The sequence below is a fragment of the Theropithecus gelada genome, chromosome 14 (assembly GCF_003255815.1).
Source record: "Theropithecus gelada isolate Dixy chromosome 14, Tgel_1.0, whole genome shotgun sequence".
Classification (NCBI taxonomy): domain Eukaryota; kingdom Metazoa; phylum Chordata; class Mammalia; order Primates; family Cercopithecidae; genus Theropithecus; species Theropithecus gelada.
Window position 1 is genome coordinate 43107920 of NC_037682.1, and position 23704 is coordinate 43131623.

A 23704-nucleotide genomic window follows, 5' to 3' on the forward strand; every position below is an offset into this window, starting at 1 on the left:
ATAAGAGACCTAGGGGTATGCATTTCTAACAAGCAACCCAGATAATTCTGATGAACAAGGTTGTGGACTTCTTTATGAAAAACATGGGACTAGAAAAAATATGTGTGAGCTATTTCTGTTAGCGGTGGCAGACATCCAAGTTACCCTGAGTTACCAGAGGCGAATCCGTATGGGTCCACAGCAACTTCAGTCCTTGCCTCCTCAGAAGAAAGAATTCAATTGAGGGGCAAAAAGCAGAAAAAGAGACCAAGGCATTTTGGAGCAGTGGTGGGACTTTATTTTAAAAGGCTTTAGAATAAGAAAAAAAAAAAAAAGGAAAATTCACTGGGTGGAGACCTAAGTGGGCACCCGAAGCTCCAAAGGAGAAAAAAGGCATTTAACCATGATCCTGGGACTTTATCGGCTTGTCTCTTTCCCATGATTCTTCCCTTAGTGTGGACTTTCTGCATCTGCAGTGCTCTCCTTACCCTTTGGAATTAAACTCACGCCCATCTGAGGCTTTCTTCCTTTTTCAGGTGGAGTGTGCCTGGAAGATCATACTTCGCCATTTTTGTCTCTTAACATGCATGCCCAGGAAGTTGCTTCTCCCTGGGGCCTGCATTCAAGTAACACTTTTAATGTTAACAGGTGTGGATCATCAGGAGGTTGCCTCTCCCTGGTTGCAGAATTATAATTTTTAGAGAAACAGTATGATAATCGTGTAATCATCACCTACGTTCCTAGTGAGTGTGTCGGGAGCCCTCTCTTGCCCCGCTCATTGCCTATCTACCTACCTGTAATTTTCAACATGCAGTTTTTCTTTTTGGGGGCCTCTCTGTTCACCCTTATCTTCCAAAGTAGTAAAAATAAGACAAGACAACAAAAACTACCACCTTCTCAAATTTTTCTAGATTATCCAGCTTTCTACTTAAAGGAATTTGCATTGTCAATATGCAAACATCTACATGTGCAAAAACATGTAATTTCATGAGTTAAACATGTTTATATATATATATATTTTAATGTTTCTAAACAAATATGACTCAAAAAGGAATAAACTCCAAAAATATCAACATTTTACTGTAAGAACAAATTGAGTTCATGTCAAAATGTAGTTTAATATTAAGTATTACTTTATTCACTGTATAAATTTGATTCTCTTGAGATTTATGTACACATTATTTAAGACAGCTTTTCCTGCATAACTGCATATTATTTTTCCTGGAAGAAAAAAACTTGGAAGAAAGAAATGTTAAAAAGGAGCACTCATTTCCTGGGTTAACACCAGGGGACATAATCTCACACACAGGAGAGATACACCTAGTCAAACCTTAGAGGAAGATGGAAGCAAGTATCTCACACCAATTAAACCACATTATTATTTTCTTTTTAACATTCTCATCATTTTTCACATAATGCTGAAATAAAGAGAATACTGGAATTATTAGACATAAAAGTAGAGGAGTCAAAATTTGTCTAGAAAAAGAATAACACAGTAGTTATACCGATTCTTTGTGGCTGACTTGTAAGCCTGACCAATGGTGCTTTTTGCAATGCTATTTTTCTTCATAACATTCTTAGTTATATAACAACTATTAACAATTTTAAAAAAATATGAGAGTTTCTTTCAAAATAATAGATTCCCTTTTGAATGATTGTTACAGATTTCTCACCTTCAACTGGAGTCAATCAACAAAGATCCATACCTACTCATAGCGCCCAACGCTACAAAATCACTTTGGAATCTAAGTTTTATTTTGACACATGATAGTTGTCACATTGAAATTTTCTTTAGCTTTTCTCTCGCTTTAATTAGGTGTCTTTGTTAAGAGATATACCTCTTATCAACAGCAGCTGGGCCAAGCTTCCTCGGAACAGCTCTTTCCTCCAAAGAAACACACACAGGATTCATAAGGAAATAATTCTTTCCTCCCTCCTACTTTTTCTCATCTCCCGTCACCTTCATCTGTCCTCCTCTTCCTTCTCCTATTCTTTGATAACTTGCAGAATGGCTTGGTTAAAAGAAGACTATTAAAGCTAAGAAGTGTCAAAAGACACAGCAAAAGTAAGACAGCATTTCATTTAAGTAAAACATTCCTTCTTAATGGATTCCTCTAAAATAAATGTTTTGAAGTAGATTTTACTTCCTGTGTGCAAAGGAAAATTGTTGAAGGCAAGGATGAAAGAGGGCATTTGAAAAGAGTTAAGTATTGTTTTGGCTTTGGCACTTAAAAGTTTATTTCACATAAAATCTCAAATGTTCCCTAGAACATTCTGAATACAAAACAAAACAAAACTATGCACTTGGTCAGCGGATATAATCACCTGCCATGCTGGTAATTATCAACTTATAGGTGGTGGTTGGGCTCTCTTAATGCAGCCCTCCTATTAAAACCAATGGTTTAATTAGATAAGACACATCTATCTGAATTGGTTTGGCTCCTGATTTTGGTTAGCATGCTTTCAGGAAAGTGAGGAATACCTGTATTTCATTTTTAAACCTGAAAAACAAAGATAAACTTCTTGGTAAGAAATTTAAAGGTGGATAAAAAATATCAGTCCATAACATTTCAGAAGGAAAATATCTATCAATCATGGGAATTATTTACTCATCTTAAAAATAATTTCTTTCTTTGCTGTTTTCTCCATACACTTCCAGAAACCCAAAATTTAGTTGGTATATTTTAAAATTGCAGGGTACAGATATCTTTGTGAATTAAATTTGTCTTTATTTATCATACAGTCTAGCTCTATGAATACTTTTAAGCTTTAAAAATTAAAGTTTATATTCAAGAAACCAGTTTCCATACTCTTTCTTATTTTTATCAGCACCCGGGAAGGAAGCAATATGAGCTGTGTGCACTCTACACTGTAGCAATGGAGAATTTGATTTGACATGCCAAAAATCCTGCATTGGTGGCAGATATCATGGTAACTCTGACTCTACATATGAAATCATCTTTCAATAATGAGATCATTTCAAATTACTCAAAAATATTCATAAAGTCTACTCAGTGGATGACAAATCGGTACCGGGCATTAGTCCCAGTCCAAACTGGGGTGACTGTCTCATAGTTTATAAAATCCATAATCCCCAGTTCTATATGCTTACTATTGATCAGTAGTTAATACCATCTGCCATATATTTAATACTGGCAGTACCACAATAATTTATTAGCATTAGATAATGAAATGTTAGTTTAAAATATTGTGATAAAATTTCTTATGTGTGCGATTATAAAACAATATTCTTTTGGAGGTGAATTATAATTTGAAACTAGAGATTCAAATACTACATAACTTGACTGTATCACTCTAGTGCTAATAATTATTTATATAGATATGTGTGTGTATAGATACACAAATTTATATATACTTAGTTTTTTTTTTTTAAGTGAAAAAAGAACAAGGATTTTTGTGCATGTAACACAAGCCTAAATTTGAGAGGAATACTTCAACAAACATTTTTACCCCTTAGATTATTAAGTCTATGAACTATTCTTAGTTGGTTGATTCACTTTTGGTGTTCAAGTCTGTGGTTGCTGTTATACTGACAATTTCTTTAAGACAAGCTTACATTTAAGATGTTACATCACATCAAATCACTAGCTAACAACATGACTTCTTCTGTGTCAGAGGTATTGGAACAAGGCACTGAGCATTGTATAAGATGACACATCAATAGAAAAGATTGTAAACTTATTAAAAGATTTGCACTTATTTTAAAGCAAAGAAATGTTTATCATAAACAGCTTGTACCTAACTTATACAAACAGGCTTCATGATGTGAAATTGGCATTCCAGAAGAAAAGTGATTTTTAAGAAATTTAGCAATTTTCTAGATTAAAATCCACAAATTAATCAATATACATTGTCTTGCATCCATTAACTACTAAGAAAACACATTTACTTCTCTATTGTATCTTTGCTTGAGAACCTGAAGCAATCTAACAGCTTCATAATGTTGTTTTCCAGATAAGATCAGTCTTGAAACTATTATGACCAAATTATTATCTCTAAGAACCAAGTTGTTTTATGTTGAAACCCAAAATTCCAGTCTCGAGAAAAGGAATTCTGCATTTACTGGGAAGAACTATCTGGGATTCTGATTGTAGTTGAATGTGTCAGGAATAAACCTCTGCTATGATCCATTAACACTGTAATGTGTGAGTTTTCTTATGTCATCTGATCTTGGCAATTCATTTGCACATTTTAAAATGATAGGATATACAGGGCTCAGTCAGCCTCTTTGATCCCTTTCTTTTTGCCCCAACATTTTTCTTACTGGGGAAGGAGGTATCAAATAACCCAAGAGAAGACCATAAAAATAAACAGATGCACTGGAAAGTGATGGGACAGCCCAAGGCCAGTGTTTCTTACTAAACTGCAAGACTTCATAATATCCCAGTATTCTGATTCTACCTGCACTTTCAACAGTCATTTACAGCACCTCAGAAAACATCTGGAGAGGGCCCAGTCAATGAAGCAGAGAAGTAGTACATTTCCAACATCACAAAGTTGGCCTCTATAAAAGTGTATAAAAACTTTGAGTTAAAAAAAAAAGGGGGGGTAAAATTGACACATGGCTTCTGACCTCTGGCCCTAAACCCAGAGGAAAAAGTGAAGTAAGGCAGACCACCTGCTGCTTCCTCATTATGCTGATTAGATTGTTGATTTAGCCAGCTGTGCTTTGTTTTCCTCAATCATGACATGCTTGGCAAATTCATTAGAATTAATTCCCAAGTTCTCTTTTAATTTGTTGAGCTCAAAATCATGGAGAATCTTGATAGTCATTAACTTTTCTCGCTTGATTCTCTCCACAACATCTTTTGGAACATCAGGTATCATCCAGGCCAGCAAAAATTTAACTAAAAACACAACATGCTAGAGGAAATATAAAGGAAAGATTAGACGCTATTAGAAGTGTCACATGTTCAGCAGAAAGTCTTTAAAAATCATTTCACTTATTTAAAAAACTGCTCAACATATGAGGTAGAAAGGCAAGCAAGAAGATATGGTCCCTGTCCTAGAACTTTCATACAAAGATCAACATTAAACAAATAAATATATACTTAAATATGTAACTAGCAATATTCCAGTTGAACATGATTATTGAATATACTCTTTATCACTGCTCCTTCCTGAAAAGCTGATAAAATATTTATAAAGGAATTAGATATAAAGGAATTAGACTCAAAAGATTGAAAAAGGCTAGCAAACTTGCAAATGATGATGTGGTGACTGACAGTGGAAACCAAAAAGACAAAAGCCAATTTTGTTTTAGAATGTCAGAAAAGTTCAGGAAAGAAGACAATAAGGACTTTTGAAGGTATTAGTGTGAGTTGGAGTTGAAAACAAGAGGATTAGATAAAAATTCGCATAAGGAGCACTTGAATTTTCGGAGCCTTTCTCCCATTTGTATCCAGGTATTCTTTTACTCCATACTACACCCTGGAAGCAGCTGAAGAGTTTACTTTCTGCAGAAATTATAACAGAAAGCTGTGAATCCAGGGGCACCAGACACAGTGGATGTATGAAAACATATTGAAAAAAAACCACGTAAAAACAGTGAAATTCAGCACGATGAACTGTGAGATACTTAGTCCCCTCTGCGTTGCTCAAGTCTTAGAACACAGGCAGCCACAAAATATCTCAATAGGCAGATTTAAAGAGTTTTCTCTGGGAAAAGTAACAACTCTGTAAAAGTAGAACTGTGGATGTCAAAATTTTGTAAGGATCCAATGAAAATGTCAGCTCACTTCCTTATCAACCTACGGTGAAACCCACCAAGTGACACCACTCCTGTATGCACAAAATACTTAAAGTCAGCTTTTCACTGCCACACTCTTAAACATGAGCAGAACCACCCAATATGTAGGAAAGTCTCTGACATGGAAAAAAAAAAAAAAAAGAACCAGATATAAGGAAAGGAGTAAAAGAAAAAAAGTAGAATTTTTAAAAAGATATTAATCCAGGTTTTCATAGAGGAGAAAACAAATAATTAGAATTTCAAACTAGAAAGTGTAAATTTGAGTAACAGCAGTTCCAGAGAGACAGCACAAAGAAAGAAAAAAATTTATCAAAGAAATTATGCCAGCAAATTGTCTCAACTTGATGGGTAAGTACGTTTTTAGATCTAAGGGGCTCAATGAGTGTTTAAAACAATGAATGTTGACAAATAGCAAAGAACCACCTTGTGAAGCTTCATAAAAATGGGGCTAATGAGAGAATCCTAAAACCGTATTGATTTTAAAAATAGTTAATACACAAAGACTGGGGAGTCAGAATAGTATTGCATTTTGTAGCAATACTGGAAGCTGAATGAAAATGAAACAATGTCTTCAAAACTTCAGGAATACCAAAATAATGTTGATTAAAATTTTTTCAAGAAAACAACTTTTAATTATAAATTCTATTCCAAATAATCACATGTAAGGAAAGAAAAGAAATTTTCAATATTCAATTCCTCAAAAATGGACAGCCCATAATTTTTCCTCAGATATTACTGGAGGATGTGCTTCACCAAAATAAGCTAGAAAACCAAAAATGGGAGAAACATAGATTGCAGAAAATATAGTCTCCAATAGAAGACAAGATGAAGAGAAGTCCCAGGATGATGCTTGGTTGGAGCCTGCAATTATTACAAAAAATTAATATAAATAATAAATAAATTAAAACAAAAGAATTCCTGAACTAATGTACTGGCTGAAAGGTGATCTAAACTTCTGATGCAAAATGTTGGAATGAAAGACTGATAAATTCATAAAGAACTAAGAGACAGAGGGAGAAAAGAAAAGCAATATTATAATAAAAGAAATATGTTCAGAATGTAAGACAGGAAACAGATGTGACTAATATTTATAAAGTCATAATTTATAAACCCTGACTATTGTATTTATATAAAATATCTTACTCAAAACTGATGGACAGAAATATTTCAGAATTGAGATTAAATATCAAAAATATGTAATTTAGTGTATAAACAGCAGGATCTCAGGTGGCACTCTGTATCAAACACTTAAATATTTCTGCAGCAAAGTAAATGAAGAGTCACTCTAAAAATAATAAATAAAGGCTATCAAAAGCCTTAAATTAGATCATATATTGCTGCTAAATAAGTTATCAAAATACTTCCTCTTTCCTGAGGTTTTGAATTTCAGAATAAGACAAAAAAAATGCTTTAATTATTGAGCAGTAGGAGAAAGAGAAAGTTTTTTTTTCCCTTCTCTCTTTCTCTCTGTGTGGGTGTGTGTGTGAGAGATCTGCCAAAGTAGAATGTCAGTAATTGATACCTAAAACTAAAAAATAAAAATATATAACTGCGAAATCATGTTCTTTTGCCATACAAGGGTAACTACTAGAAGAGTGAGTTTAAAAAGTTGAGATGTTTACTTTGGATATTAGAATTTTAGGGTAGGCAGGAATATTATGTACGATTGCTCTTTTGTTTTTTTTGCCATGCAGAACGATTTGATTTTTAAAATTACATGTGAAACCTTGATAACAATAAAAATAAATTAAACCGAAACTGGTTGGAATGGCATGCTCTTGGGTTAGGATTGTCTTTTATTGGGCTTTATCCAGGATGAAAAAGTGCCTTTATTTTACTTTTCTCTCCCTGATCGGCCTTCTTGCCATATGATTTGTATCACTCAATTTGAAACTTTGTCCAATACTGCCTCTGTATTGGTTACCTTTTCTTCCATGCCTTATCTCTATAATTACACTAGATATTCCACAAGAGAGGAAGCATAAAAATAATAGATAGAGTACAAACTTGGGAGTGAGGCACATTTGGCATTGAGACCCAGCATTAATGTTAGTTAACGTTAAGCCAGCTACTTATTTTTGCTGAATCTCAGATTCCTTTTTCAAAGGTGAGCGATAAGGTCTAATTTACAATATTGTTATGATTTAATACTGCCTCTGGAACTAGTAAATAATAGGTACTCCGTAAAATCCGTGGGTTATTTCCCCTTTTCCTGACTTCAAGGGAAAAAGACCGTATTTGTTTTCCTTTCCTTTTCTGTCCCCATGACATGTTCAACAGCAATAAGTGAGTAATAGGCAATCCATTGTACTGAAAATATCCCTAAGGTTCTTTTTATGACAACAAATACAATACTTCCTTCAAGACAATTTATTGAGATATTGCTAACTTTCTGATGAGAGGTTACCTTTGGAAATACCTGCCTAAAGAGAGGAGAGTAACTGGAATGAAAGTTAACAACAGCTTACTTCCATAACAATGATGAAGGTCATCTTGGCAGCAAGGACATGCCAGAATTGCATATTATGAAAATATTTATTCTCATCATCAGGAGGATATCTGTAATCTCTGTACCTGAAAAGTGGAAGTAAATGCAAAAAAAAAAAAAAAAAAAGTTATAGCTTCAACTAGAGAGACCTAATATAATTTCTTATTATTTCTCTTAACAGACCTGTCTAGCTGATCAGAAAAATCAGGTCAAAGTTAATTGATATTATGAAACATTTATCTTTCTTGTTCACATAAAGTCAGGGTATATGCTACTTACATGCAAAATAGACCTAAGAAGAAACACACAAGTGAAACTTCTCTCTTGCCCTTCAAAGACAAGCTTCTCAAATAAGTTATTCAAAATTTGCTGCTTCCACTTCCTCTTTTCCCACTCCTTAACACTCCCAATCCTTTCCTTCTCTCCTATCCTTAAATTGCAGGTATATATTAATCCTTTGATTTGACTTTCAAAAATAAGAATATTATAGGCCACTTCTATCTTCTTGAAACTCTATTTTCTCTTGGCTGTTCTGATGTTGTATTGCTTTGTTTTTCCTAACACAATTCTGAAATTTTCTTAATGTCCAACTTTGTGTGTTCATTCTCTTCTATAAAGTCACTGGATACTGGTCTTACTGAAATAGTTAGTCCAGCTAGTGGGTAATCACATCTAGAAATCTGACACCACTGGCCATGCTCTTAAACACATTAGGCTATGATTTCATTCTACTCAAATATGTAATATAGCAATATAATAATGTCTGCTTGTCTTGCAATATTTTGCTCTCTTTTTTTTTTTTTGGAGTCTCAAATGAAACAGCTGGTTTAAATTAAGGGGCCTTGATAAGCATATGTGTGTGTGTGTGTGTGTGTGTGTGTGTGTGTGTGTGTGTGTGTGTGTCTTTAAATTGTATGGTGAAAAGATCCCATAGTACATGATACACTGAGTGTAAAAACAGTAGGTTCACATATGCAATTTTATATTCCCTATACAGAATAAAACCTTTTAGCAGGATAGGTGGTGAACTAATCATATTATTATATCATATTATTATATTGTTATTTCTCTCTCACACACTCTCTTTTCCAAGGACACAGATAAATTCAAGTAAGTTAAATGTATATACAATATGACAATGTTGTATGATCTATAGATTATTGCAGCTTTGGACTAAGGGGCACTTGCTGGTGACAAACCCTTTTGATAAATTAGAAAGTAAGAAAAAATTTTAAATTAATGTTATCTTTACCTATAATCTCTTACTTTTTGCCATTTTACCTTTTCAAATCTGAATCATGCAATGTGTGAATTCTAGAATGGATACAATTTATTTATACAGGATTTTTGTTGCCCTAAGAAAATCCTTTATATTGTAAGACATAAAGGTAATAGATAACTTAAGAAATACACTTAAAGGATAAAACTAAAACCTAAACAAACAAACAAATCACCTGCAAGTGATGAAGTCTCGTTTTTCCGAAGGTGCAGTGTGGTTTGGAAAATCAGCTATCAGGAATACTGACAGGCTATTATTCACATATCCTTTCATAGGCTGCGTGGCATTTGTTGAGTAAGCATAGTAGTAAACTAGACGGGGAATGATGTCCGACGTAAATGCAACAATAAAGGCCTGAAGAATAAAAAAAGAGGAAGATCATGGGCTGCCAATTTAGTTTTAATAATGTCTGACTTGTACATCTCTCAGTACCATAAATTGTACAGATGCAAAATAATTAAATACTACTACAAATCATAGTAATATGCAAGTCTTTGTCCTGAAACACAAAACAGCTCATTTACAGTGTGTGATCAGTATTCCAGGATTTCATAGCTACAAAGTGGCTAAGTAGAGCGTCAGACCAAAATGTATCTGTCTCCAAGAACCATGTTCTTTCCATCAAGCCTTGCTATTCCTTACATTTCTTATTGTTTAACAGCACAGTTCTACTATCCTTAACCAAATTCACTTTCTTAGACTAACCCAATGAGGTAGGACTGCAGGGTGTGGTGTGTGTGTGTGTGTGTGTGTTAGAGATTAACAGGAAAGGAATGAAGAAACTGAATATCATGTGTTTGCAAATTTCTCACAGTTCAGTGCAATTAATTTCAGTATTTGATTCCACGGGAATGATATTTTCCCATCCTTTCCTAAGTTCCGGAATAGTATAAATAGCATATTTCTTTTAGGTTAGATATGTCAATTAAAAACCACCTGGCTCTGGCACCTATATTTTTAGTGCTATGCTTTAAAAATTCCATTGTAATTTCTATGGCTAATGGTCCATTCGGGCTTTCTATTACTTAGTGAATAGATCTGACATTTTGCTTTCTAAACAAGTGGTCATTTCAAATATATTTCAAAATATATTGGAGTAAATTGGAACAGTCTCTCATACTTTTTTTTCCAGAGTTTTACTTACTTTGTCTAGCTCTTGATTTACTTAGAAATTATGTCACTTTTTGTTTTCTAATTTGATTATTTCTGATTACATCTTTATTCTTTTTTACTACTTTCTATCAATTTGATTTACAATTTTTGATAGTGTCTTAAGTTATATACTCAGCTCATTTTCCAGTCTTCTTTTAATAATTAAAAATGTATGGCAATGGAGTTTTCTGTAATAGTGGTTTTGGCTCATTCCTATAAGCTTTCATTTAAATTAAGCTCTATGATTTCAATTTTGTTTTCTCTTATATGAATCCTACTTAAAAGTATTAGATTTTCTTTTTTTATTATCTTATTATCAACTTCAATTTGTAAAGTATATTGTAAGTTAAAATGCATTGTAAAAGTTATACTTTTGGAAATTTATTTTTCTTACATTTTAAGTGTTTCATAAACATAACAGGTAAATGTACATTCTCTGTAGTATACAAATACAAATATAATCATTTTTTAATTATTTTATCCAAACACAATATACTGTTACTTATTTTCTGTCTACTTTGTCACATGCTGTGAAACTGTGTCATTGTTCTTGTATTTCTAAGAGTTAGCATGACATCGGTTTTTCTATATTGGTCAGTGCTTAACAGTTATTTTGGGAACTTTTAGCTTTATAAAGTATCACCATGATGAAATCAATGTAAAGATTAAGCATCATTCGCATCTCCCCGTGCCCCTCAAAATGAAATACAAAGTCACCCCACTGAAATAGGTCCACTTACATTAGTTGCAACAGAAAGGACAGCCATTCCATAAAGAATGTCTTGCCAAACACCTATGCTATGAGCTTTAGAAGCTACAGTTCTCCTGTATTGAGTGGTAAGTTTCCAGGCATCCACTCGAATCTCTACAATATTATTTATGAGAGCAAGAAGAGGAGCCAAAGGAAAAGAGGCCACAAATAGTGTAACAAATCCAAATTGAATAACTGTAGAGAAAAGAAAAAGGCATGAAGTCATTATTGTGAAGGAGATAGACAAGAACACCCTGTCCAAATCCTGCTACTTCTTTCATTTTGGAGTGATCCACATGAATATGACAATTCAGGCTTCTGTCTGTCTCTCCAATTCCTCCTCTCCACAGGGGACTTACCTGCTTGCTAGAACTGGAAGAAAGAAACTGGGCATGCATGGTTGAGTTCCTTCTTTGCTCTTCCATTAGAAACATGTTTGTTAGAACAAATTCTATTTCTCTTTGCCTTTTATTATGGGCTAAGTTTAGGTTTATGCTTGTCTAGTCTTTACATTTGTATTAGCAATTTAGTGAGGTAACCAAGTTTTTCAATCTTGCTAGCCCATCTACTTTTATGTATGTATGTATTTATTTTTTATTATACTTTAAGTTCTAGGGTACATATGCAAAACATGAAGGCTTGTTACATATGTATACATGTGCCACGTTGGTGTGCTGCACCCATTAACTCGTCATTTACATTAGGTTTATCTCCTAATGCTATCCCTCCCCTCGCCCCCTACCCCATGACAGGCCCCGGTGTGTGATGTTCCTCTTCTTGTGTCCAAGTGTTCTCATTGTTCAGTTCCCACCTATGATTGAGAACATGCAGTGTTTGGTTTTCTGTTCTTGTGATAGTTTGCTGAAAATGATGGTTTCCAGCTGCATCCATGTTCCTACAAAGGACACAAACTCATCCTTTTTTATGACTACATAGTACTCCATGGCGTATATGTGTCACATTTTCTTAATCCAGTCTGTCATTGATGGACATTTGGGTCGGTTCCAAGTCTGCTATTGTGAATACTGCTGCAATAAACATATGTGTGCATGTGTCTTTATAGCAGCATGATTTATAATCCTTTGGGTATATACCCAGTAGTGGGATGGCTGGGTCAAATGGTATTTCTAGTTCTAGATCCTTGAGGACTCGTCATGCTGTCTTCCACAATGGTTAAACTAGTTTACAATCCCACCAACAGTGTAAAAGTGTTCCTATTTCTCTACACCCTCTCCAGCACCTGTTGTTTCCTGACTTTTTAAAGATCGTCATTCTAACTGGCATGGTATGGTATTTCATTGTGGTTTTGATTTGCATTTCTCTGATGGTGAGTGATGATGAGCATTTTTTTATGTGTCTGTTGGCTGCATAAATGTCTTCTTTTGAGAAGTGTCTGTTCATATCCTTCACCCACTTTTTGATGGGGTTGTTTTTTTCTTGTAAATTTGTTTGAGTTCTTTGTAGGTTCTGGATATTAGCCCTTTGTCAGATGAGTAGATTGTAAAAATTTGCTCCCATTCTGTAGATTGCCTGTTCACTCTGATGGTAGTTTCTTTTGCTGTGCAGAAACTCTTTAGTTTAATTAGATCCCATTTGTCAGTTTTGACTTTTGTTGCCATTGCTTTTGGTGTTTTAGACATGAAGTCCTTGCCCATACCTATGTCCTGAATGGTATTGCCTAGGTTTTATTCTAGGGTTTTTATGGTTTTAGGTCTAACATTTACGTCTCTAATCCATTTTGAATTAATTTTTGTACAAGGTGTAAAGAAGGGATCCAGTTTCAGCTTTCTACATATGGCTAGCCAGTTTTCCCAGCACCATTTATTAAATAGAGAATCCTTTCCCCATTTCTCATTTTTGTCAAGTCTGTCAAAGATCAGATGGTTGTAGATGTGTGGTATTATTTCTGAGGGCTCTGTTCTGTTCCATTGGTCTCTATCTCTGTTTTGGTACCAGTACCATGCTGGTTTGGTTACTGCAGCCTCGTAGTATAGTTTGAAGTCAGGTAGCGTGATGCCTCCAGCTTTGTTTTTTGGCTTAGGATTGTCTTAGCAATGTGGGCTCTTTTTTGGTTCCATATGAACTTTAAAGTAGTTTTTTCCAATTCTGTGAAGAAAGGCATTGGTAGCTTAATAAGGATGGCATTGAATCTACAAATTACCTTGGGCAGTATGGCCATTTTCACGATGTTGATTCTTTTTATCCATGAGCATGGAATGTTCTTCCATTTGTTTGTGTCCTCTTTTATTTCGTTGAGCGGTGGTTTGTAGTTCTCCTTGAATAGGTCTTTCACATCCCTTGTAAGTTGGATTCCTAGGTATTTTATTCTATTTGAAGCAATTGTGTATGGGAGTTCACTCATGATTTGACCCTCTGTTTGTTATTGGTGTATAAGAATGCTTATGATTTTTGCACATTAATTTTGTATCCTGAGACTTTGCTGAAGTTTCTTATCAGCTTAAGGAGATTTTGGGCTGAGACAATGGGGTTTTCTAAATATACAATCAAGTCATCTGCAAACAGGGACAATTTGACTTCCTCTTTTCCTAATTGAATACCCTATATTTCTTTCTCCTGCCTGATTGCCCTGGCCAGAACTTCGAACACTGTCTTGAATAGGAGTGGTGAGAGAGGGCATCCCTGTCTTGTGCCAGTTTTCAAAGGGAATGCTTCCAGTTTTTGCCCATTCAGTATGATATTGGCTGTGGGTTTGTCATAAATAGCTCTTATTATTTTGAGATATGTTCCATCAATATTGAATTTATTGAGAGTTTTTAGCATGAAGGGCTATTGAATTTTGTCAAAGGCCTTTTCTGCATCTATTGAGATAATCATGTGTTGTCTTTGGTTCTGTTTATATGCTGGATTACATTTATTGATTTGTGTATGTTGAACCAGCCTTGCATTCCAGGGATGAAGCTCACTTGATCATGGTGGATAAGCTTTTTGATGTGCTGCTGGATCCGGTTTGCCAGTATTTTATTGAGGATTTTTGCGTTGATGTTCATCAGGGATATTGGTCTAAAATTCTCTTTTTTTGTTGTGCCTCTGCCAGGCTTTGGTATCAGGATGATGTTGGCCTCCTAAAATGAGTTAGGGGAGGATTCCCTCTTTTTCTATTGATTGGAATAGTTTCAGAAGGAATGGTACCAGCTCCTCCTTGTACCTCTGGTAGATTTCTATTGTGAATCCATCTGGTCCTGGAAATTTTTTGGTTGGTAGGCTATTAATTATTGCCTCAATTTCAGAGCCTGTTATTGGTCTATTCAGGGATTCATCTTCTTCATGGTTTAGTCTTTGCAGAGTGTATGTGTCCAGGAATTTATCCATTTCTCCTAGGTTTTCTAGTTTATTTGTGTAGAGGTGTTTATAGTATTCTCTGATGGTAGTTTGTATTTCCGTGGGATCAGTGGTGATATCCCCTTTATCATTTTTTTATTGTGTCTATTTGATTCTTCTCTCATTTCTTCTTTATTAGTCTTGCTAGTGGTCTATCAATTTTGTTGATCTTTTCAAACAACCAGCTCCTGGATTCACTGATTTTTTTGGAGAGTTTTTTTTGTCTTGATCTCCTTCAATTCTGCTCTGATCTTAGTTATTTCTTGCCTTCTGCTAGCTTTTGAATGTATTTTCTCTTGCTTCTCTAGTTCTTTTCACTGTGATGTTAGGGTGTCAATTTTAGATCTTTCCTGATTTGTGTGCATTTAGTGCTATAAATTTCCCTCTACACACTGCTTTAAATATGTCCCAGAGATTCTGGTATGTTGTATCTTTGCTCTCATTGGTTTCAAAGAGCACCTTTATTTCTGCCTTCATTTCATTATGTACCCAGTAGTCATTCAGGAGCAGGTTGTTCAGTTTCCATGTAGTTGAGTGGTTTTGAGTGAGTTCCTTAATCCTGAGTTCTAGTTTGATTGCACTGTGTTCTGAGAGACAGTTTGTTATAATTTCTGTTCTTTTACATTTGCTGAGGAGTGCTTTACTTCCAACTATGTGGTCAATTTTGGAATAAGTGCGATGTGGTGCTGAGAAAAATGTATATTCTGTTGATTTGGGGAGGGGAGTTCTCTAGATGTCTATTAGGTCCACTTGGTGCAGAGTTGAGTTCAATTCCTGGATATCCTTGTTAACTTTCTGTCTTGTTGATCCATCTAATGTTGACAGTGGGGTGTTAAAGTCTCCCATTATTAATGTGTGGGAGTCTAAGTCTCTTTGTAAGTCTCTAAGGACTTGTTTTATGAATCTGGGTGCTCCTGTATTGGGTGCATATATATTTAGGATAGTTAGCTCTTCTTGTTGAATTGATCTCTTTACCATTATGTAGTGGCCTTCTTTGTCTCTTTTGATCTTTGTTGGTTTAAAGTCTGTTCTATCAGAGAGTAGGATTGCAACCTCTGCCTTTTGTTTTGTTTTGTTTTCCATTTGCTTGGTAGATCTTCCTCCATCCCTTTATTTTGAGCATATGTGTGTCTCTGCATGTGAGATGGTTTTCCTGAATACAGCACACTGATGGGTCTTGACTCTTTATCCAATTTGCCAGTCTGTGTCTTTTAATTGGACCATTTAGCCTATTTACATTTAAGGTCAATATTGTTGAATTTGATCCTGTCGTTATGATGTTAGCTGGTTATTTTGCTCATTAGTTGATGCAGTTTCTTCCTAGCATCAATGGTCTTAACAATTTGGCATGTTTTTGCACTGGCTGGTACCAGTTGTTCCTTTCCATGTTTAGTGCTTCCTTCAGGAGGTCTTGTAGGGCAGGCCTCTCAGCATTTGCTTGTCTGTAAAGGATTTTATTTCTCCTTCACTTATGAAACTTAGTTTAGCTGGATATTAATTTCTGGGTTGAAAATTCTTTTCTTTAAGAATGTTGAATATTGGCCCCCACTCTCTTCTGGCTTGTAGATTTTCTGCCGAGGGATCCACTGTTAGTCTGATGGGTTTCCCTTTGTGGGTAACCTGATCCTTCTCTGTGGCTGCCCTTAACATTTTTTCCTTCATTTCAACTTTGGTGAATCTGACAGTTACGTGTCTTGGAGTTGCTCTTCTCGAGGAGTACCTTTGTGGCATTCTTTGTATTTCCTGAATTTGAATGTTGGCCTGCCTTACTAGGTTGGGGAAGTTCTCCTGGATAATATCCTGCAGAGTGTTTTCCAACTTGGTTCCGTTCTCCCCATCACTTTCAGGTACACCAATCAGATGTAGATTTGGCCTTTTCACATAGTCCCATATTTCTTGGAAGCTTTGTTCATTACTCTTTTTTCTCTAAACTTCTCTTCTCACTTCATTTCATTCATTCATTTCATTCATTTGATCTTCAATCACTGATACCCTTTCTTCCCATTGAAACAATTGGTTACTGAAGCTTGTGCATTCATCACGTAGTTCTCGTGCCATGGTTTTCAGCTCCATCATGTCATTTAAGGACTTTTCCACATTGGTTATTCTAGTTAGCCATTCATCTAATCTTTTTTCAAAGTTTTTAGCTTCTTTGTGATGGGTTCGAACTTCCTCCTTTAGCTTGGAGAAGTTTGATCGTCTGAAGCCTTCTTCTCTCAACTTGCCAAAGTCATTCTCCGACCAGCTTTGTTTCATTGCTGGCGAGCAGCTGCGTTCCTTTGCAGGTGGTGTGGGGGGCACTCTGATTTTTAGTATTTTCATCTTTTCTGCTCTGTTTTTTTCCCATCTTTGTGGTTTTATCTACCTTTGGTCTTTGATGATGGTGACATACAGATAGGGTTCTGGTAAGGATGTCCTTTCTGTTTGTTAATTTTCCTTCTAACAGTCAGTACCCTCAGCTGTAGGTCTGCTGGAGTTTGCCGGAGGTCCATTCCAGACCTTGTTTGCCTGGGTATCAGTAGCGAAGGCTGCAGAACAGTGAATATTGCTGAACAGCAAATGTTGCTTCCTGACTGTTCCTCTGGAAGCTTCGTCTCAGAGGGGTTCCCAGCCATGTGAGGTCTGCCCCTACTGAGGGGTGCCTCCCAGTTAGACTACTCGGGGGTCAGGGACCCAGTTGAGGAGGCGATCTGTCTCAGATCTCAAACTCCATGCTGGGAGAACCACTACTCTCTTCAAAGCTGTCAGACAGGGTCATTTAAATCTACAGAGGTTTCTGCTGCCTTTTGTTTGGCTATGCCTTGTCCTCAAAGGTGGAGTATACAGTGGCAGGTAGGCCTCCTTGAGCTGTGGTGGGCTCCACCCAGTTCGAGCTTCCTGGCCACTTTGTTTACCCCTCAAGCCTCAGCAATGGTGGGCACCCCTCCCCTAGCCTCGCTGCCATCTTGCAATTAGATCACAGACTGCTGTGCTAGCAATGAGGGAGACTCAGTGGGCATGGGACTCTCTGAGCCAGGCACAGGATATAATCTCCTAGTGTGCCATTTGCTAAGACCCTTGGAAAAGCACAGTATTAGGGTGGGAGTGACCTGATTTTCCAGGTGTTGTGTGTCATGGTTTCCCTTGGCTAGGAAAGGGAATTCCCTTACCCCTTGCACTTCCCAGGTGAGGTGATGTCTCACCCTGCTTCACCTCTCGCTCGGTGGGCTGCTCTCATTGTCCTGCACCCACTGTCCAACACGCCCCAGTGAGATGAACCCTGTACCTCAGTTGGAAATGCAGAAATCACCTGTCTTCTGCTTCGCTCATGCTGGGAGCTGTAGCCTGGAGCTGTTCCTATTCTGCCATCTTAGATTCAATCTACTTTTTGAGATCAGGCATAATGACTGATTCATTTGTATATTCCCAGCAGCCATCTGGGTGTGTGTGTGTGTGTGTATGTGTGTGTGTGTGTGCTGGAAATGGAAATATACATCTTCTAGAATAAGAAATTTGTTAAGGTCTTGATTCTCCTTACTATCATGACATCTTTCTAAATAAGTTTTATTCTCTGTCTTCATTAAGACTCAATGGAGGATCACATCTGTGTAAGTTGGCTTATCCCCACACTTTTATTCTTTTGTTTACAACAATGTTTTGGGTAAAAGAACCCATGCTTGCAGTGAGCTGAGATCCGGCCACTGCACTCCAGCCTGGGCGACAGAGCGAGACTCCGTCTCAAAAAAAAAAAAAAAAAAAAAAGAACCCATGCAACTAACAGCCCAAGCTTCCCAAATGATTGAAGAAAAAAAATAAAAAGCCATTTAATGGAAATGGCTTTCCATTAAAGGAGAAAATAAAAAAAATTCCATTATTCTTCCATTTTTAAATATGTTTCAAATGTTTCTGGAATTTAGTTTCTCTCATCTGACTGAATCGGTCTTGTTATCAAGTGAAAAAAGTACATATTAATTTCCTTTGTTCCCTGCTTTCTCTACCTAACCTACGAGGTAGAAAATGAAGAGGAAGTATTATGTAGAAGCAACACAAACTTTCTAGGTTCACATCTAATATCTCTACCTAAAATCTTTGTGGTCCATAAAAATCTTATTAAACTATGCAAGTTTCAGAATCCACAACAATAAAATGTGTAGAATAATGAATACTCTGCAAAATTGTTTCAAAATCAGAGATAATATATAAAGTTTTCAGAATAAATTAATTATGTCTTAATAAGTGGTAAACAATCTTAAGAAACCTTTGTTTCAACTTTTTAATGTCAGTAATAATCTCTGATGCAGGTATGTGCAAACTCATTTGAAACTTACACAATTAATTAAAAATTATAGCCTCATCACCTTATAAAGCAAAGATTATCTGAGCTTACAAAGAGTTGTATAAAATAGATTCTATTTGTCCTAAATTTATATTTCAATCCATGTGTCACATAAATGTATTGCACTGGAGAAGCATGAAGAATTTTGGATCATCTCATGCATTCTACCATGGTTTTACAGGCTCTTGAAAGGTAAGAAAATTTTTTTCTTGGCAGGGCACTGGGGCTTACACCTGTAATCCCAGCATTTTGGGAAGCCAAGGTGGGCGAATCATGAGGTCAGGAGATCGAGACCATTTCCTGAAGCAGAAGAATCGCTTGAACACAGGAGGCAGAGGCTGCAGTGAGCCGAGATCGGGCTGCTGCACTCCAGCCTGGGTGACAGAGCGAGACTCTGTCTCAAACAAACAAACAAACAAACAGTTTCCTTAATTCTATGAGAGAAACAGAGAAAGTTGCTTGAGATAAAACACTCTGAGCAGACCATATAAGCAGTTCCTGGAAAAATCTCTCTGAAAGTTGCTCCTCAAGAGTCTCTTCTCTATTCAAACCTTGCAATGTTTTGGATGTTTCTTGTGTTCAGCTTGTATTTCCCTTACATAATCACTTTTAGCCTTACTTTTAGCCTCACAGAAAGGACATACACTAACTGCAAGTCAAACTCTGGAAATTTTTCCAAGCAACTTATTTTGTCTTTGAGCTGTCACTGAGGCAAAGAAATGGAGAAACAGCCATCAAAGCGAATTTGAGATGGGTGTTAAAAAACGACTCTTACTTGATTTGGTTCAACAATATTAACATTCAATTAACAGGAATTATGTCTCTGAGATTAGTGTTTTGAAACTAAACTTTATTCCACAGTCTGTTTGATGGAACAGGGAAATAGGGAACAAATTTTCTTTATATCCCTCCACTTATCATTTTTGCCAATCAGCCAGTGATTTATTGAACACCTACCACGTGCAAGGCAGAAAGAAATATCAGGAGCTGAAAAACCACTCATTCATGCCGACTCTATGTTTCAGAACAGTGGTTAAAAATTACCTGTTTCTAAGTACTCATAGAAAAGCCCAAGGGGTCCAAAACTTTCAAGGTCATGATCCTGCTCCCATCGACTATACAGCTTCTCAGAGTTTGTCCGAGCTTTTCGGCGTCTCCACCAATTCAAAGCCAAGCTGTTGGAAATGATAAAAGTTAATATATGAAATGTAACTAACAAGAAAACGATCAGAGAATCAGAGTGTTAGATCTGGAACCTAGCAGAAATTAGAGATTGAGAAACTTAAGATCACAGAGCAAAGGGAAATGACTCCAGCCAAAGCGCAAATCAAAATCTAGTGTTCTTTTCATGATACATGCAGAAGTCAAGAGTTCTTTATTAGGGTGATCGAGAAAATAAGACAATCTTTACTCTGTTCAGAGAAATATATTCACTCAGAGACAGCATGGCTAAGGAATAAGTGGAGGAGAGGGTTATCACTAAAAACCACTTACTAATCCTGATGCTGTCATGATGCTCGGAAGAAAATTCAAACAAATATGAAATTGATTATAATAGGAAATGACTTAAATAATGTGAAAATAAATACAATAACATTAAACAAAATTTTAACCAACTGTATTCCATGCTATATAAAAAGATGATATATCTTGAGAATGTATTACTTTTTTAAAAAAGAGAGTTTTAAAAAAGAAAATAAAATTAGCAAATCAATAAATATATTACATTGACTGGTTTGAGGTGAAAAATATAAAATCATCTCAATTGATGCAGAAAAATGTATTTGATGTATTAAAACCTACTTAGGAAAGAAAAGTAGAAACAGAAAAAAAAATTATTTCAATCTTATCAGAAATATCTACTAAAATCCTAGGGCAAACTTTTCCTTCCTTCCTTCCTTCCTCTTTTCTTTCTTTCTCTTCCTCCCTTCCTTCCTTTCTCTTTCTTTTTCCTTCTTTTCTTTCTTTTTCTTTTTCTTTCTCTTTCTTTTCCTTCCTTCATTCCTTCCTTTTCCTTCCCTTCCCCTTCCCTCCCTTCCCTTCCCTTCCCTCCCTCCCTTCCTTCCTTCCTTCCTTCCTTCCTTCCTTCCTTCCTTCTTTCCTTCCTTCCTTCCTTCCTTCCTTCCTTCCTCCCTCCCTCCCTTCTTCTCACTCTCTCTCTTTCTCTCTCTCCTTTTATCTTCCTCTATGTCTGTCTCCTTTATTTCTTTCTTTTTTGAGACAGGGTCTCACTCTGCCACTCAGGCTGGAGTGCAGTGGTGCAATCACAGCTCACTGCAGCCTTGACCTTTTCTCCTGCCTCCACCTCTCAAGTAGCTGGGACTAAAGGCATGTGCCTTCCTGCCTGGCTAATTTTTAAATTTTATTCTGTATGATGGGGTCTCATTTTGTTGCCCAGGCTGGTCTTGAACTCCTGGGCTCAAGCGATCCTCCCTCCTCAACCTCCCAAAGTGTTGGGATTACAGGCATGAGCCAATGCACCAGGCTGCAAACATCATTCATAATAGGGAAAAGTCTGAAGCATTCACTTTAGAATCAAGAACAAAATAAGAATTTGCATGATCACATTCAAGATTACTGGAGATCTTAGGCGTAAAATAAAATAAGAAAGGCAAAATCATTGGAAATAAAGGAGAAATCCGTGATTATTAACAGTGATGTGATTGAATAGAAACCCCAAGTGAAGTCAGACAAAATAATTAGAAATAATATTAGGATTTATTAATATATTTCATTCCTCTATACCCACAACACACAAGTAGAAAACATATATTTTTTTAAATATATCATTTACAATAGCAAATAAAAACTACCTAGAAATTGATGTGACAAAAGATTTATAAGACCTATATGTAGAAGTTTAAAATATTTATTAGAATTCATTAAAGTCCATTTTAAGTGTTCACGAGTAAGAAGGCTTGGTATTATTTTTAAAAATTCAATGGTTTATATTGAAACAATTAAAATATAATTTCAATGAAAAAGCCAAATTATTTTTCCATGTAAAATCTGACAAGATGTTTATAAAATTTATATAGATTGATAAAAGACCAAGAATAGCCAAGACAGTTCTACAGATAAAAAATAAGTTGATAAATGTTGCCCCACAAGATATCAAGACTTAGAAAACTGTATTAATTAAGAGACTGTAGTACTGTATTCACAACAGCAAAGACATGGAATCAACCTAAATGTCCATCAGTGGTAGAGTAGATAATGAAAATGTGGTACACATACACCATGGAATGCTAGGCATCCATAGAAAAGAACAAGATAAGATCATGTTCTTGGCAGGAACATGGATGGAGCTGGAGGCCATTATCCTTAGCAAATTAATGCAAGAACAGAAAACCAAATACCACATGCTCTCACTTATAAGTGAGAGACAAATGATGAAAACACATGGACACATAGAGGGGAACAGCACACACTGGGGCCTATCAGAAGGTGGAGTGTGGGAAGAGGGAGAGGATCAGGAAGAATAATTATTGGGTATTAGATTTAATACCTGGATGATAAAATAATCTATACAACAAACCCCCATGACACAAGTTACTTGTGTAACAAACCTGCACATATACCTCTGAACTTAACAGTTAAAAAAAGAGAGAGATTGCTGTACTGGTACAGGGATAAACAAATCTTGGGATAGAATGGAAAACTTGAAATAGCCTTGCACTTGGTATAATTGTAGACAGTATTTATATGGCATGTAGATAGTGTTTATATGGCATGTGGATAGTGTTTATATGGCATAAAAAGTATTGTAGATAATATTGTATGTAGATGAATAGTATTCTAGATGATGGAGCACAGGAAAAAGGAACTTTTCAATAAATGGTAATATTAGGGTTTATACAATATATAGTTTATAGATATATATACACATATATGTACAAAATAGACTTGTATCTCATATCAAACATAAAAATCCTGTCCATATGGATTTAGAATTTGAAAGTGAAAAACAATAATGTTAGAATGTATAAAAAATTTAGAAGTAAGTATATGAGAATATCTTTGTATATGTCTGTGTGTTTCCATATAACTTTTTATCAGTACATCTGTATATCCAGTATTTTGCCCAGAACCTTACTTTTGGCATAACTTTAACAGATATAGGAAATAATAATGAAAATGTCTTACAATCCCGGGTAGGAAAATATTTCTTAAACAATTGTTTAAAAATGCTAACCCACAAAATAAAAGACTGATAAATTCTACCATATTAAAGTTGTGTAATTTTGTTCATCTAAAGCAATGGTTTCCAACTGGGAGTAATTTTGCCCACAATGACACAATTGCACTCTCTGAGGATATTTTGGTTGTCCCAACTGGAGAGGGATGGGTTACTGGCATCTAGTGGATAGAGTCCAAAGATGCTGTTAAACATCTTACAATGCAAAGGATAACCCGTACCCCACAGCTAAGAATTATATCAATAATTCTGTGGTTGTGACACTGTGACCTAAACATACTATTAAAAAATAAAAAGATGACGGTTATCTTAGAATAAAATGTTTTCAACATATACAACCAAAAAAGAAGCAAATAAACAAAAACCAGTAACCAGAGGTTTAAAAGTATTCATAGAAATAAATTGAAAAAAAGATTGACAAGTAGGAAAATGG

General features: G+C 35.7%; 1 protein-coding gene across 1 annotated transcript in view; it reads right to left on the reverse strand.

The window, feature by feature from the left end:
• Window positions 1-4499: 4499 nt before the first annotated feature.
• The window catches only part of ANO5 (anoctamin 5), a 72662-nt gene continuing 53457 nt past the window's right edge, over window positions 4500-23704 (reverse strand). The window contains exons 17-21 of the mRNA XM_025355794.1: window positions 20118-20248; window positions 11409-11614; window positions 9692-9870; window positions 8218-8323; window positions 4500-4863 (exon numbers count right to left, since the gene is read on the reverse strand). Coding sequence (XP_025211579.1) covers window positions 4642-4863; window positions 8218-8323; window positions 9692-9870; window positions 11409-11614; window positions 20118-20248 — 844 coding nt within the window. The 3' untranslated portion in view covers window positions 4500-4641. The remainder of the gene's footprint in view (window positions 4864-8217; window positions 8324-9691; window positions 9871-11408; window positions 11615-20117; window positions 20249-23704) is intronic.